Source organism: Puntigrus tetrazona, chromosome 8 (assembly GCF_018831695.1).
Source record: "Puntigrus tetrazona isolate hp1 chromosome 8, ASM1883169v1, whole genome shotgun sequence".
Classification (NCBI taxonomy): domain Eukaryota; kingdom Metazoa; phylum Chordata; class Actinopteri; order Cypriniformes; family Cyprinidae; genus Puntigrus; species Puntigrus tetrazona.
In genome coordinates, this window is record NC_056706.1 from 18,835,777 (window position 1) to 18,852,043 (window position 16,267).

At 35.5% G+C, this 16,267-nt stretch overlaps 1 protein-coding gene across 1 annotated transcript in view; it reads left to right on the forward strand.

Annotated features, from left to right (window-relative positions):
* Positions 1-16,267, forward strand: part of si:dkeyp-14d3.1 (transmembrane protein 132C) — a 180,031-nt gene that overhangs the window by 74,130 nt on the left and 89,634 nt on the right. The window contains 1 exon segment of the mRNA XM_043246074.1: positions 16,115-16,258. Coding sequence (XP_043102009.1) covers positions 16,115-16,258 — 144 coding nt within the window.

A 16,267-nucleotide genomic window follows, 5' to 3' on the forward strand; every position in this document is an offset into this window, starting at 1 on the left:
TAGAGACAGAGCTGCTGGTTATGGAGGGATTTCGTGGCCCCCTCTGGAGTCGCAAGCTCTCATGGGATCGAATCCGCTTTCTACTTACTAACACAACAAGGGTGCGGTTTCACCAATCACAGCGCACCTCTCCTTTATGTTTTCTGTGAGGTTCTGTTTTAATCCTAAGTTGTTTCGAGTCTGTAGCCACAGTAGTAAAATGTTGTTTTTTTATCCAAAAATGTGCTGAAAATGTACTCAGCCCTCAGGTCATCCAAGATGTAGATGAGTTTGTTTCTCCATCAGAACAGATATGGAGAAATTTAGCATCACATCATTTACTTACCAATGGATCCTCTGCGGTGAAGCATTATCTCTGGAGGAAGCATCATTTCCAGTCATTGCCTCGCATTCTTGCCAAAATAACAGTTTAAAAGTTAAAACATCTTTAATAATGGATTTGTTTATTACAAACACACAAGACATTAACCGATGGGCTGGAGTCGTGTGGATCAATTGCGCATCATTGCGATGTTTTATCGGCTGTTTGGGCTCTCCTTCCGACGGCACCCATTCACTGCAAGAGGATCCATTGAGCGAGTAATGAAATGTTACATCTCTCCGAATCTGTTTTGATGAAGAAACAAACTCATTTACATCTTGAAGGGCCTGAGGGCGAGTAGATTTTCAGCAAAATCGTGGCTAATGCTGTCTTCATTGCTTTCATCCGTGATGCAAACTGTCATGCAACTTTATTCACCGCTATAAAGACAACGCTTGCGATATTCCCTAACAAACCCTTCTGTTTCAATAACGGAGAAATCGGCATAGCAGATAATAACTTCAAATTTTTCAAAAATTTCACTTAAATCCGAAATGTCAAGTATTGATTTTAGTGCACTTTGGCTCGACTAAGTGGCTTGTACCTGTGTCGTGCTGGCCTTTTCATCCTTTATCGAATATAATGGAGATAAGTATGAATGTTTACTTTTACCATGGTTTTTCTTCAGTGGAGAGGAGAGCTTTATAAAATCCTTCTTAAAATGACCCCTGGTGAAGATTCATACAAAAGTAGGTCTCCACTTCTGAAAAATAGCTCGGGTAAGAGCGCAACCTATTAAAGTCTCATAAGTGGCTAATTGTGTGTCTCCTTTTAAGAAATTCTTGTATTACCAAACATTTTTACAGGCCCAGAGCGAGGATGACACTTATTTCATAAGGTACAGATAGATCTAGGTCAATCTAGCCGGTTAAAACTCTAATTATCCACCGGAGGACTATAAATTACCAAATTGCCCTGGGATTCAAAACTGCAAAAAGATTGTTGACCCATGTGAAGTTATCTGTACATGCAGTGGTGCTTTTAAACGGCTAGAATCAACTGTATCTGAACAGTCTGCGTTCAGTAATGCGTTTTAATTCACGGTTTGGTACAAATTTATTGGCGTGATTAAATCTGTTCTTGATGGCATTCCTGGGTCCTGGGTTTTCATACATTTGATGTATTTTCATAAGAAAAGTCATGTTCTGTCACACTGACACTAATATCATAGGGTTTTAGGGCTACCCGCAGTACTCCTATATTATACTGACCCCTCCATTGTGCAGAAATCACATTGTTTGAATTCTATTCTAGAATTCCCAGCACTGACCGAAGTGTTAAAACTCTATGGCAGTATTAGGGGATCAGTAAATGGCTCATTTAGAAACATTTGTTTGCTTTTGGGGAATGAGACGCGTTCAGTGGGGCCAAAGAGGCTTTTTATCATTCCAGTCAACCTCTTGTTACTATTTATATTGTCCTAATAATTTGGAGTTTGGAAAGCTTGATGTTAACTGGCTTCAAAACATGAAATCACAGCCGCGCACAGTAGAGAGATAAATCGGTAGAAGGGGTTTTGTGGATTAGGAGAGACATCTGACAAAGTTCATTACATCATCTTATAAAGTCTTTGGCTGGGGATTGTAAACTTCTTTTGTGATTCTAAAATGAGGATCATGGTTGATAGAATTCCGATAACTAATTGAATGAATTGTGATGAGAATGTCTCAGGGCTCATCTTGCTGTTGGTCTCACCGCAGTCTTCCTGAACTCATCTCCTCGGTTTCAAAATCTATATATATATATATATATATATATATATATATATATATATATATATATATATATATATATATATATATATATATATATATATATATATGTATCTCTATATATCTGTGTGTATCTCTATATCTATATATCTCCATATCTATCTCTATATCTATCTACATATCTATCTAAAATCACATTTAATTTCTTTCAAATCTCTTTCAAATCTCATATTAAATATCCAATCTCTAATATAATATCTCATATCATGTATCTTAAATTTCATGTCAAATCTCATGTTATGTGTCTATGATATCATGTATCTCAAATGTTATATTTTACTTCTCAAATCATATTTTAAATTAATCTTACGAGATATAGGATTTACAATATAAAAGCTTGTTTTATGTTGTGTAATATATATCGCAAATCTTGCATGTTATGTATAAAATCTTAAATGTCATAGCTCATGGCGAATTTTAGATTTCATCTCGACTTGAAGAACATTTCATCTCATTTTATCTAGTCTCTTTTAATGTAAAATTGTATCTTAAATATCACATCAAATCAAATCTCCTCTCAAAAAACCTCAAATAGCATTTCTTCTGAAATCTCTTCTTATCTTTAAATTCGTTTCATTTTTCTGACTCTTCTGACTTACTCTAACGTTCCTCCTCCACATGTTTTTTGTAAACATTTTCTTCAGCAGACCAACATTCAGGAAGTGGGAATCACCTCATTGGTTTCACAGGAAGTGTCTGGATGGCCAGCAGTGACCTGCTAATGAAACTGACACGACTGTTTAGGAATTATACCTTTCTCCCGCTGGGAACAGAAATAGAAGATCCACATAATATTAACTGAATAGATTGAATATTCATTCTTTACTGGAGCGAGATGAATGCATGAGAGCTGTTTTCATGCTCAGAATCTTTCATTTATATCTTCCTTCCCCCACAAACACTCTAGCAGTATTCAGTCTTTTCCCATCTTCTTTTTGTTTGCTTGTATATATTGCATCCTGTTTCCATCTCACTTGCTTCAACAGTCATTTCACTGGTTTGAAAGTTTCATGGCGTGTACTGTCGCCTCAGTTCATCATTTGTTTCAGTGTTAGAGAGAATCAAACTAAAAATAGAGACGCTATAGCTACAAATTATTTACAAGCCATTTGTTTCACATTTTAAGCAAGTGAACTGAGTTGATCCTTGTTTACTTAAAAGCTTTTTAGCTGATTTTCAGATTTTGCATCCCAGATTTTCAATGCAGATTTCGACTTTTTGACCCTGTGTAACAAAGTGTAACTTTTCTTATTAAATACAGTTATTATGTAAAAGATCTCCAAAGTGCTGCAGCAGATGACAAAACTACATATTTTCAGTAAGCACAGGACAGCATTCAGAAGAAGCGCTGTCCTTAGTTTTTTTCAGTGCTTGTCCTTGATGTTTGATTACTCTGCTTCAGCTGAGACTCCAGGAATGAGATGTTTGAATAGCTTTTTCTTCGGCCAGTATGTGTGAGCGCACACACACACACACACACACACACACACACACATAAAGGAGACACTCAAAGAGCAGAGCCTGAGCTTATGGGCTTGACTCCAAGCGAATCTTCACCATCTTATCCTGAGATCTCGGTGCTCAGACATTCTCCAGGATCTGAAATATATCAACGCAAGGTTTTGTTTAGCAGTCAGACGGTGTGCCGGTATTACAGGTGCTCTCTTTTGGCCCAAGCAAGTTTAGGAGCACTATTTTGATACTGTTAAAATGCATGGAATTCATTATTCTTACATGTTCAGTTGCAGGTTCGGGTACAGGTGAATCTCTTTCTGTCTACACTGCCTGAAGAAATATAGCTGTTAGCATTCCCATGCTGCATTGAATGTGATGATAGAGAAAAGTGTGAAAAGAAAAAAAAATGCTGTAATGGTGCGTCATGTTCATGGGCCTGCATGGAAATACAGAAGAATCAGTGTAGACTTGTGAATAAGTAATAAAATAAAGAAAGGTTAAACATCTATAATAAATAAAATATACATAATACTTAAAAAATGCTCGCAATTTATTGCATTCTAAATAAATTTTTATTTTACATAATACAGTATATGTATGCATACTGTGTATATTTATTATTACTGTATATAACTATTATGTATAAATAAAAAGACACACATACAGCTCTTCTTCTTTTCTAATTATGTATATAAACAAACACAACGAATCGCAATTAATCACATCCAAAATAAAAGTACATAACATTAACATAATCAATACTGAAAATTCTTATTGCCGTTGTTAACCTTGCATAAATAAATAATAAGCAGCCACAAACATTTAGACAATATTATAAATCTATTTGCTCTAGCAATAATTACTTGTCACAGATGCTGTATGAATCCATTCTCACCTGAATGGAATTGATTTGAATGGAAATTGATGTAATAATGGTTTTATGAATGATTTACAGAGAAATTTGTTTTTGCGTGTGTTTCATGAATAATATCTGTCTTAGTAAAAGAACAGGTCTGGGCTGAGTGCGAGTCTGTATAATGTCACACTAACATTAAACCCTTTCCTTTTTGAAAATTGTGAGACCTGGCATTTGATGATACGAAGACATTTTTTTAAAAAAGGGCAAGAATATATAGAAAGAAGGTAAAGACACTTTTTCGAAAGCTAAAGTGGAGTCTCGGAGATCTCAATTAATTATGAATCAAGATTACATTACTAACTGCATTCAATTTGGAATCAGATTAATTATCCTATATTCTAGGGGTTTTACTAAATTATTCATAATTATAAAGTAACATATATATTTTGTTGTACAGACTCATTCAGTTGATGGAAATATTGTATTAGAAAATACTTGTGTGGCATGAAGAAAATATTTAAAAGCGTGAAAGAACAAGACAAGGAAAGACATTGTTTTCAGTGAGTATACCGTATCTGTCTTCACAGGTTAGTGGAGAGACTCGTGCTTCGACAGGGATGTTGTGGTAGACACGATAAGGCAGGTGCAAACGCAAGAAATGATAAATCATGTTTTATTTGTGAATGGACATTTAGAAAGTCCTGGATATTTGTTATTGATTCTCTCAGAGGAATTCAACGAAAAAAAAGCTGAATTGAACTGAAAAAAGGCAAAGGCAATGTTTGCTCTTGCATATAAACATTCTCAGCATTTGCTAACAACTCTGAAAAATAAATGTAATTTCAGATATGTGCATAATGTACTATTACATACTTTTTTTTTTTGTATTATTACGAAACGTTCTGATCTCCAAGACTCACTGTCGCTCTCAAAAATTTCCCCTTTTTCACTGCCAGTCTGTCAAATGCAATTACCTGTTCCCATTTTCAGCGGAAATCACTGAACCCTTCTCTAGACTATGAAAGCAGATGAAATGAATTTAGATGAATTCTAAATGCTCACTGTATGACGATCTCTCGATCTTTCAAACATTCACTGTTTACACAGAAAGAGGGATTTAATTGGCAAACCCTTCCATGCAGAAGCATATTTCTCATTCATTATAAGTCAAATGTTTGAATTACTAGTAAGTTCAGACACCGAGGATTCAGACCCTGAAGTTTGTTCGCCGTGTTGTAAATAGAAAAATCATTGTACAACATCAAGGGTATATTTAAAAAAATAATAAATAACGAAATGCTTCAATAATGAAAGTCGTGGGAATCAAAACAACATTTTAAAATTAATTAATTGATAAAACCAAAAATCAAATATTCTAGTGTTTCACAAAAGGCAGAAAGTCATCCAGGTGTAAATGTTTGATTTTTTTATTTATTATTTATTTATTTTAGTTAAATTGCATTTAGTTAAAATATGAAGTATCAACTTGTTTCCTTACCCTGACACTAATTTAAAGCTATTTGAACCTAAACATTTTAGTTGGAGTTTAGTTTTTTTATGGTGTTTCCATTAAAGAAGAAATAGGCTTAGCAATGCACTTTACCAGAAGAAAATAAAAGTTCTTCGTGGTCTACAGCGGGCCTCTGTTAGGAATACAGCATGCCAGAGCAGTCCAGCTCCAATCAGACATTTGTGCATCATTTTAAACACGATACAACAGATATTTATGACATAGAAATGAGCGAATTATTAACTAAGTGTCACACCTCTGGGGTTTCAGGGGCCTTTTTAATAATCAATGGTGAAATGGATAGTTTCAAGGAGGGTGACGTTGCTGAATTATTCATTTTTTAGTCAGATTGGTATATTTCTTAGTGATTGAAGGAAGCAGAATATTGTAATAATGTTTGTGTGTGTTGAGGGTTAGATTAAGGCCCAAGGTCAGTGAAACCTAAAATCAAGTTGTTGCCAACATTTCTATTGAGGAATACAACCTTCAGTGCACTAACTAACTAATAAATAAATACAAACTGAGTAATACAAATTTTAAATAGCAAAAAGACTTACATTTAGAATTTTGGAGACACTTTCGGTGAAAAGTTAGGGTTTTGGTATTATTTTAAAGTATTATTAAAAATATGGTTGGTATACTGTATAATATTACGGATGTTGAAAACATTTGTGGCACTTAATATTTTACTTTGTGTTACTTTTAAAAGATTTTTTTTTGTGATGAATAGAATGTTCAAAAGAGCAGAATTTATTAATTTATTTAATATTTATATTATTAAAATGTCTTTACTTTGGACAAATGAAAGTATTTACAGCAAAAAATAAATAAATGTAAAAAAAGAAATCCTACTTGCTTACTGAATTACGTAAACAATTGAGATCAATAAACTGAACAAAAAATAAATAAAATAAAATAAATATTATATATATATATATATATATATATATATATATATATATATATATAAAATCTCATTTGCATCTTTGGACCTAAAAGCGTCTGCTAAATGCATAAACGACAAATACAAAATGTGAAATTAAAATGTAAATCTGAGTCAGGTGCAATTTGTTTTGGTTTACGGTAATTATACTGAGAAGTTGATTTGCAATGATGACGGTCATCATAAAAAGCTGCTCCGAATAATTAAATCGTAAAAATGTAACATGAGCCGACAGAGCTGACAGAGACGGATGTTATTTCTGGAGGTCGGCAGGTTGCTACACCGTTGACCACTAGCAATGCCGAAACGTTAATATCTCGAGTATCTTATCAGAAATAAGATGTATGGGAGAAAAAAAGTTTTTATGCTGCGTAAAATTGCCATTCTGCAGTGAAAGCATTGCAGCAGCGTATAACACATCGTAGCATGCACCAGATGAACGGTTATCAATGCATGAATCACCGTTTTTCACTCATCTTTTTTTATTATTGTTATTATATCCTGCACGTAGGCAGAAGCAAATCATATAGATATTGAAATTGCTCACAGTAACATTAAGTTCCCTTCCCTCTTGCATAAATGGATCAGCTGCACTATGTGCACTCTCACTGCTAGTCACCGTGACTGCAGCAACATATACATCACTATTATAGCATTACACTACTAGATGCTTTACCAGCGCCTGATATTTTGGAGGCTCGAAGTGAACTTAAATTTTCCCCCGTCTGCCGCCTTGACGTCACCTAACAGATTTCCTTCCGATTTTATGGTCGCCGCAGATGTGAGCGTCCCTCGAAACGGCCGTCGATTTGCATTCTTGCAACTCATCAGGGATCATGCTGCGTTTATGAGCGATCCGCATTTATGACACCGACAGCATAAATGAAGGAATCATCGACTTTATGGAGCAAACTTCATATTGGGAAATAATATATGTGCTGAAATGAACAAGTGATGTAAATGATAAATGCGCATGTTTAGCAAACAATCTGTCCCGCAGTAATGAGTGAGTGAGAGGGAGAGAGGAGATACAGCGAAACAGATTGACTTAACAAGATGTCGATTCACAGAGCAGACTGTGGAGTCACGGCCTGGGAACTCAGAAGCAGACAGAAGGAAGAGGCGCACTCGCGCAACTTCACCTCAGAAGTACACCAGCAAATCCAAGGAGTTATATTCCCTAAAGAACACGCACACGCACAAAAACATCTGCCCTCAGCAAAATGGAAAAACAAGAGAGGCACTTTGCCATAGATAGAACACTGACAACTACAAAGCTGAATCTTCCCCCATTTAACATCCTCAGTCACCCCTCGTTGCCCTTCTGCTGGCTCTCACAGATGTCACCGCTGTTACAGAGCGTCTGCCAAGTGAGTGTCTCTCTGTCTGGCCTGACAGGAGACGGCGGGGGACCTCGTGTTGTTGTAACGTGTCTGGAGAGACGCATCACTGAGTTTCCCAGATTTATAAAGGATGAAATGCTGAGTTTCACGGGTGCTTTGGATGCACGGGAATTAACTTACTGTGGTTTTGTGAGGTCATTGTGCAACCGTTTTGGAATTTCGTCTGTTTCATCTAGTCGTGCCCCTCTTCTTTTAGTATCTTTTAGCCTTTAGTTCACGAATAAATGTAACAATTAAAACCGGCTTAAATCATAAAAACTATTTTTCTAATAATTACTTTATTATTAAGTATGTATTACAATTTGGACCTGCGCTAGTTTACATATGCACTTAGTAACAAAGTTAATTATCATTTTAAGTGCTGGTTAATTTTAAGTTGATGTGTAAAGTTCTTAAAGGAACACTTAACCCCCCAAAATGAGAAGGGACATCCTAGATGTATATGATTTTTTCCTCTTAGATGAATACAATCGGGGTAACATTAAGATATTTTCTTTTCCAGACTTTAATATGGCAGTGAGCGGGAACCAAGATTTTGAAGCAAAATAAAGTGCATAAATCTATTAAAATACTTCTCCGCTGAGGGGTTAATAAAAGCCATTTGAAGTGAAGATATTTGTTTGTTTTAATAAAAATAAATTTTTTTAAAACTATATTAATTGTTGTTTTGTATAGCTGCTGCTAACTAGTTTGTCAAGAGAGTGATCATTCAGTTGAATTTATTTGTATTAAAAACACCAGCCCAATCTCATAGCAATTCATTTTATGAGGTAGCTCATTCATATGAATGAATTAGTTAAGATCCTCGTCCAGTCCCAGCAAAAAAAAAAAATTGAGATTACCCAAAACAGACTCTGTAACAACGAGTAAGGTAGTATATATATATATATATATATATATATATATATATATAAATAAATGTCATTAAATGCTAAAGCAAATTCTTCAAAAGGCTGATTCTTTTAGGATAGAGTGAGCCACTAACTTATTGATTAAAGTGTTTCATCCAAAAACACTGATTCAAAACATGTGAGCTGTTAAACTATTAACTGAAATGACTTGTTCAACAGGTACATGAGGCTTTAAATCATTTACTAAAGGTATTTTGTTTAAAATTGCAAATTTATTCAGGAATGAGAGAGCCTTGGTACTTACTTGATGAGATTTGTTCAAAATGCTGATTGATTCAGGAAGGAGTCATCCACAGATTTCTTTGCTCAAATGATTCATTTAAAACCGCTGGTTGATTCAGGAACCGAATGCAAAATAGGTCAAGCTGTGTTTTTTAAAAAGATTTTTTTGTTGATGGAAAAAATAGCAATATTGTGTCTAAAATCATTTAACTGTTGTATGAACTTTTATGACTAAGAACTCGATTATAGGTGTGATACTGCTAATTCGTTTATCATCATAATATCATTACTTCAACTTTATCAGTCCTAAATTTGCTTTTCAAATTGTAAATGATTATATTGTAACCTATTTGAGCGTAACTATGGTGAACATCAGTATCCCATATACACCTGTACATGTACCTATAAATACATTATTATCTTTTATCATTGTGAAGCTGTTGTCAGAGTGATTGACAGCTGACATCACTTGTTGAACAAGCGACATGACAGAAAACAATAACAAAGGCGGGAAAATAAATTGTTAACTAGTGACACATAAAACATTCTATCTGCCCTTTATTATTATTATGAGTAAAATTGCATTACTGTAGTTTTTAATAGTTTTATTAGATTTACAGTAGAAATCTACAAAATATTAGCATGCATATTGATCCCCAACAGGTGCTTTTATTTACCATTAAACCAATGATTAGATTTAACTACGTATGCGTCTCAGCTCCCTAAACCAAATAAATGTGTTTGGGGAGAGCTGAGGATATTACTTTTTGTTGATTTGGATTTTTACACTCACTGTATTTGTGTTTAGCAATTAAATTGATCACAGACAAGAGGAGTGTGTGCATGTGTGTAGCGTGAGTCACTAACTCACCGGCAGGGGACCGCAGAGAGGGGCTCCCAGGAGCACTCAGACTCAAGACTTATTGAATTTTATGCCGGTGTTTTTATTTTCTCATACTGCTACCTGGGGAGCAACTTCCCATCTCACTTATCTCATCATTATGTATGGAGGAATCCACCAGAGAGAGAGAGAGAGCACAAATAGGTGAAACATTAATAATTCTGTGAAAGAAAGAAAGCTTCATGAGGTGTAGCTGTTGCTTTCCATTTAGTTTTGTTCACACTGAGAAACACAAACATCTCACAGCGATCCGGTGTTTCAGCGGCATGCATAACAGCAGCGATTCACTCTCTTTGAATGGCCGTTTCACTCTGCGTGTGTCTGAACAGGGTCCTCTAATGGGCTCTTGGACCTTTCTCGGGGTATTTACACTTCCAGTATGAAAAGGACACGGATCTTTCTTTCTGAATTTATCCTCCTGTTCGTTTTTTCAAAGCCAGGGTGAGTGAAAGTGCCACACAACACAGATTTCACACCTGTGATGGACTTTTATCAACTCTGCCTTGTATACAGTAGATGTTTATATATATATATATATATATATATATATATATATATATATATATATATATATATATATATATATATATATATATATATATATATATATATATATATATATATACACACACACATACATACATATATATACTGAGTAACTTATTGCTTTGCGTATTTCTAATTTATGCTGTTTTGCCCGAACATACTATTTTCACAGTATGTTTACTGTACATACACAGACACATAGCCTCCCTTTGCTTTTTTGTTACCTGTTTTATCCTGCTTTTCTTTGGCTTTATTCTTAACTTTATTTTCTGCTTCAGGCGAATTTACATTTTAAGAGCCACACGGTCTTGCAGAGACAGTATTTTACCGCTTCTGCACTATTTGTGTTTGTGACAAATACAGTCTTCAGTAATTAATCGGAAAATATTCAGCAAGCCGTAAAATATATATTTTGAGTATGTTTTATAAGAAATTTTACTTCACAGTTTTTACACATTATAATGTGTCCACTGCAATTTCTTTGTAATTGTTTGTGAAACTTAGTAGTAGCGATTTCTGAGTGAAAATGGTTTTATTTTATTTTTAACGTACTTCGGTTTAACAGCTATCTTCAGTCATGGATATGGTATTTTAAGATTTATTAAAAATACATTCTGTCAGATTACACCGTAATAGTATTCAGATTAATTTCAATGGCTGGAGCTCAGTTGGTGCAGGTGATTTAAAAATATATGCCATCTTTGCTCATGGTGTCTCAGTTCAAATTGACATTTTGAGGCCTAAAATCTATAAAATATGCACGTCGTTTTCAATTAAATAAAAATATATTACAGGTTAATTTCATGATACATGCAATTAGTTGGACTTAAGAGTGCAACTTGTTTCAAAGTGACTTATGAAAAACGCAATTAATGTCAAGTATACAGAAATATGCCCCACACACAAAATGTCAGTTCTAAAATTGCTCGCTTGATATCACAACCTGTTCATTATCAAACTAAAATGCAGTCAACCAAACATAAAAAAAAAAATACGGCTTAGGTTACAGGCTTTAAATCAGATATATTTTATCTTGTAGCAAATATCTTCTCAGTAAGTATCAGTTGTTGGCAAACTGGACATTACTGGTTTGTGCATTTGTATAGAAATAATTATCTCTCTTCACATTCGAACACATTCATTTTTTCTCAAGAAAGGTAAGGCACTATATAAATTTCAACCTAAAAACATGATAATGGTCCTTTACCATTCACATTTATCTAGCCTTTTCAGGTCATGGAAAACAAATAGTCTGTTTATCATCAGATATATGATTTTTGATGGTTCTTTATTTGTCTCTTGTTTTATCTAGATAATATGTGAGCTGCAGACAGTTTTTAAAGGACTTGTAGCATATGCAAAAAAGCATCAGCTGCAGACTCGGGTTCAGCCACAGGGGTATTATGCTTCTGCCGAGAATATGTTACTCTAGTAATGAGCTGATCTACTGTGACACCACAATCTGCCACCCTTTAAACTTTCAGCATGTTGGTCAAAGACCAACAGCAGATTTAGGGGCAGTTGTCCTTTGCCCTAGTCGTTTGAGACCGGAGAGTAAAGATAAACATTAGCAAGACTCTCATTTTTGTTGATGTATCCTGTTCTCAGACCTGCTTTGCCATCACTCAGCTCATTATTCTCCATCTGACCACATCTGTTCACAGACCAGCTTTAACAAATTTAATGAAGCACTGTGTGCCCGAACAAACGCGCATTGACGTCCAACGGTGAAACCAATTATGAATCATAGGGCCGGTCTGCAAGGATCAGAGGAGGCTAGTAATGAGGGATGTGTGGCCAAGCTAGACCTCTCTCTCATTTCGGGTGCCTCTCCATCTGTTATCTCCCCTGGGTCAATTATGGCCCCCTGTCAAATGCTAATGTGGTCCCACCCCCAACCGAGTCTTTTGATTGGCTGTTTGTCGGCCATTTGTCATCCTATTACGGGCTTGTGGCCGGCCTGTACCTCTGTTGCTCTCTACCTTTGCTGGCCTCGAGTGGTTCAGAGCACGGGGAGAATGGAATCTATTCAAGCTCACATCCACTCCGCTTTTTCATTACCGATGACACGCTAGTGTGTCTGGGTGAATTGGCCTAAATTCCCCGCCTTTCTCCCCAGTAGTTCTTTCAGTTAGACTGTTATTCCTTTGTATGTTTTTTTCTGTGTGTGCACAGTATTGGATTATTGGATCCTACTAGTCGCTGTAGACACTCTTAAGATCATTGTAACACAATAAATGATAATTCCTGATTTATTTTCACTGGGGAAAGTGATGTTACACAAAAAAAAAAAAAAAAACACGTTTTGAATGTTACAAAATATTTCTATTTCGAAGAAATTATTCGTTTGAGCTTGAAACTGGTTGGCACTAAACTATTGAGCAACACAACTTTTGACATTGATCATTATAAGAAATACATTTACCATATTTTTGGTAAAATAAGCTTAATACAGATTTAGAATTTGCGATGATAATTTAATTTATTAGTGTTGTTTAAATAAAATATTAAACTACATATAAAATAATGTATAAATATTGGCTTTATTGCTTAATATGGGTATTACAATAAATGCATTATTTATCTGCAAGTCAAATTGCTCTACTGTGCTTTAAAAAACCTCAAGAGAAGACCTTTTTTCTTGAATGCTTGATTCTAATAAGTGGTTCCCATTTTTATTCTATTTTATGAGGAAATAACACATTTCAAATCAATTTTTGTTTTGTTTTAATAAAAATCACCATTCAGATCATACACAGTATTGGGCAAATGCGCATTTTCTTTATTGTGTCACATGCAAAATGTGATCTTTATAACTAAGATATGTTAACGTTATGTAGACAGTTTGTTTTGGATAGAAGTTATTAGAACGTCACTGTCTGAAGTTCACACTGAATCTTCATTCAGGAAAGATCTCTCAGATCTCTTATTCTGCTGCTATTTTTTCCCCTGCCTGTATATTAGCTCTGTATAGATTCGAGTAGATTATCCACAGCTCAAGTGGATGGTACAAAATTTGCTACAGGCTCTGCCTAACTATGAGAGCTCTTGAGCTGGGAAAAAATGAAAGCTTATAATAGTTATAATCAGGTGTCTGGTTAAACGCTCAATACAAATGTGGATTGTCCTCCAGTAGGTCAAGTGTAGGTCATTGAGAGGCACAAAGAGACTGAAGCACTTCAACAGTTGCAGTACCCAATCAGGTCCATATAAATCTCATTTAGTATAATGCAGAGGTAGATAGTGGAGAGCAATAGATCCTGCAGAAAGTGGTCCATGTCAGTTCACATTCAAGTAGTGTGTCAATATGTTATTCTGCTGGCATAAGTTTCAAGATGGCATGTTACATGATGCGAAATTGGAAAATTTAGCTGGCAACACATCTAGAAAGTACTATGAGATATTCAGGATTTCTTAGGCAGTGGCCGCTGGATGTTGCCGAAAGAAAAACAAAGCTTCAAATGAGAACCGGATCGCCCCTAAACCTAAAGCCACTTCACGGTCCGCCAACCTCCGGCCTTGTTACCACGCTGGCTTACCTACATTCAGCAAGTCGTCCCTGCTGCTCCTATCTCTCTGGCTTGACAATCATGGGACCCTGACCCTCGGATTACCATCCACCGTCATCCTAGGGGGGAATAAATCGAATCGTCGACCGCTGGGCAAAGCCTCTGCATCGGCTCGTACGCTACGGTCCCTGAAGATGGCTCTTATCAATATCAACCCATTCCCTGGTCAATAAGACTTTTATTTTAAATTATTCTCTCTCATTCCACAACCTGGATTTTCCATTTATAACGGAGGCCTGGGTAAGGTAGAAGATCTAAGCCTTTATTCAGAACTCGTTTCAGCAAACTATTGTTTTTACAACTCGCCCCACCTCTCTGGTAGAGGTGGTGGATTAGCATTCAATCTCTAAGGACACTTTCTGATATCAGTGTCGGTTGTTACCATCTATCATTTTCTCAAGCTTTGAAGCTCAGCTATTACAACTTTTCTAGTATGAACATATTGTATTGGCTTTGATTTATCTGCCTCATTTAACCAAAAGAGGGTTTTTTTGTGGGGATTTTCCGAGTTTGTAAGGGATCTCATTACTAAACAAAGTCGTATTTCATTTAATGTTCATCTATGCTGTCCCTCAAAAATATTAAAGTCAGATTTTCTTCTTTTTTTTTTAATCTGATTTAGATTAGTCTGATTTAGATTTCCGGTCAGACATCTTAAATCGTATTGGACTTTTCAAGCCCTTCAGGCCTAAACTCAAAACAGATTCAGATTCAAAACATCCAGACTCATACCAGACAGTCTGAAAATGGCCACAATCTCAAATTTATTTGTTATCATCATTTATTATCAATATGTATCGTTTACAGCTCCAATCCTTTAACAAATAATCAGATCTATGAGATATTCCAGTCCTTGCACATCACGGAAACAGCTCTTATTAAAAGTCTTAATTGTTTTAAATGGACACAGAATCTTGTTATCTTCTGTTAATTTAGTGATGCTGGATCTATCTTTAGCCTTTGACACTGTTGATCATGAGATTCTTCTCTCTCGATTAGAATCTTATGCTGGCCTGGGAGGTGCTGTTCCAAGTCTGCTTACTTACTGTGTTTCGCTGTACTATGGCATCTCAAAAACTCTCATTTCTGGTCTACAAATTAGTAGTAGTACAGTAGTACAAAATGCAGCAGCTAGATTTCTGAAGGGTTGTAATTTTTTTTTATCATGTTACACCCTTTCTGAGATCCCTGCAAACAGAATTGATTTTCAAATTCTTCTGTTTGTCTACAAATCATTGAACAGTTTAGCTCCACCTTATCTTACAAATCTACTTCGTCTCTACATCCTCACAAGATGATTGCGATCAGACGAAAATATCCTCCAGATCCCACATACTCGCCTAAAGACGAGAGGAAACAGGGCGTTTGAAGTGGCTGGTCCTGCTCTCTGGAACAACTTACCATTTCATATTAGAATGGCCTCCACTCTATCTGAGTTTAAATCTGGTCTAAAAATTCATCTGTTATAGTCATGTCATGTATAAATGAACCTGAAAAGTGAAAGGTTTGGTTTACTTGTTTTTTTGCATTGGCTTTTATATTCATTAAATGTTATGTTCATATCAACCAAATCAAACACTCAGTAATGATATACGCTTCTATGAGTTATTTACTGTAGTTCATTTATGTTTATCTCTATTTTTATCTTTCTCTATAATGCAGGGTGAAGTTAAAAGATGGAGTTGCTTTCCTTGGTGCTCGACCCAGTAACCCCACGCTTTGGATGGTTAGTCAAGACGTGAGAACAGAAGGTCACAGGACTGTGACCCTACATTGTCGCCGCAAGGAGTCCAGCTATGGCCAGAGGTCAGTTAA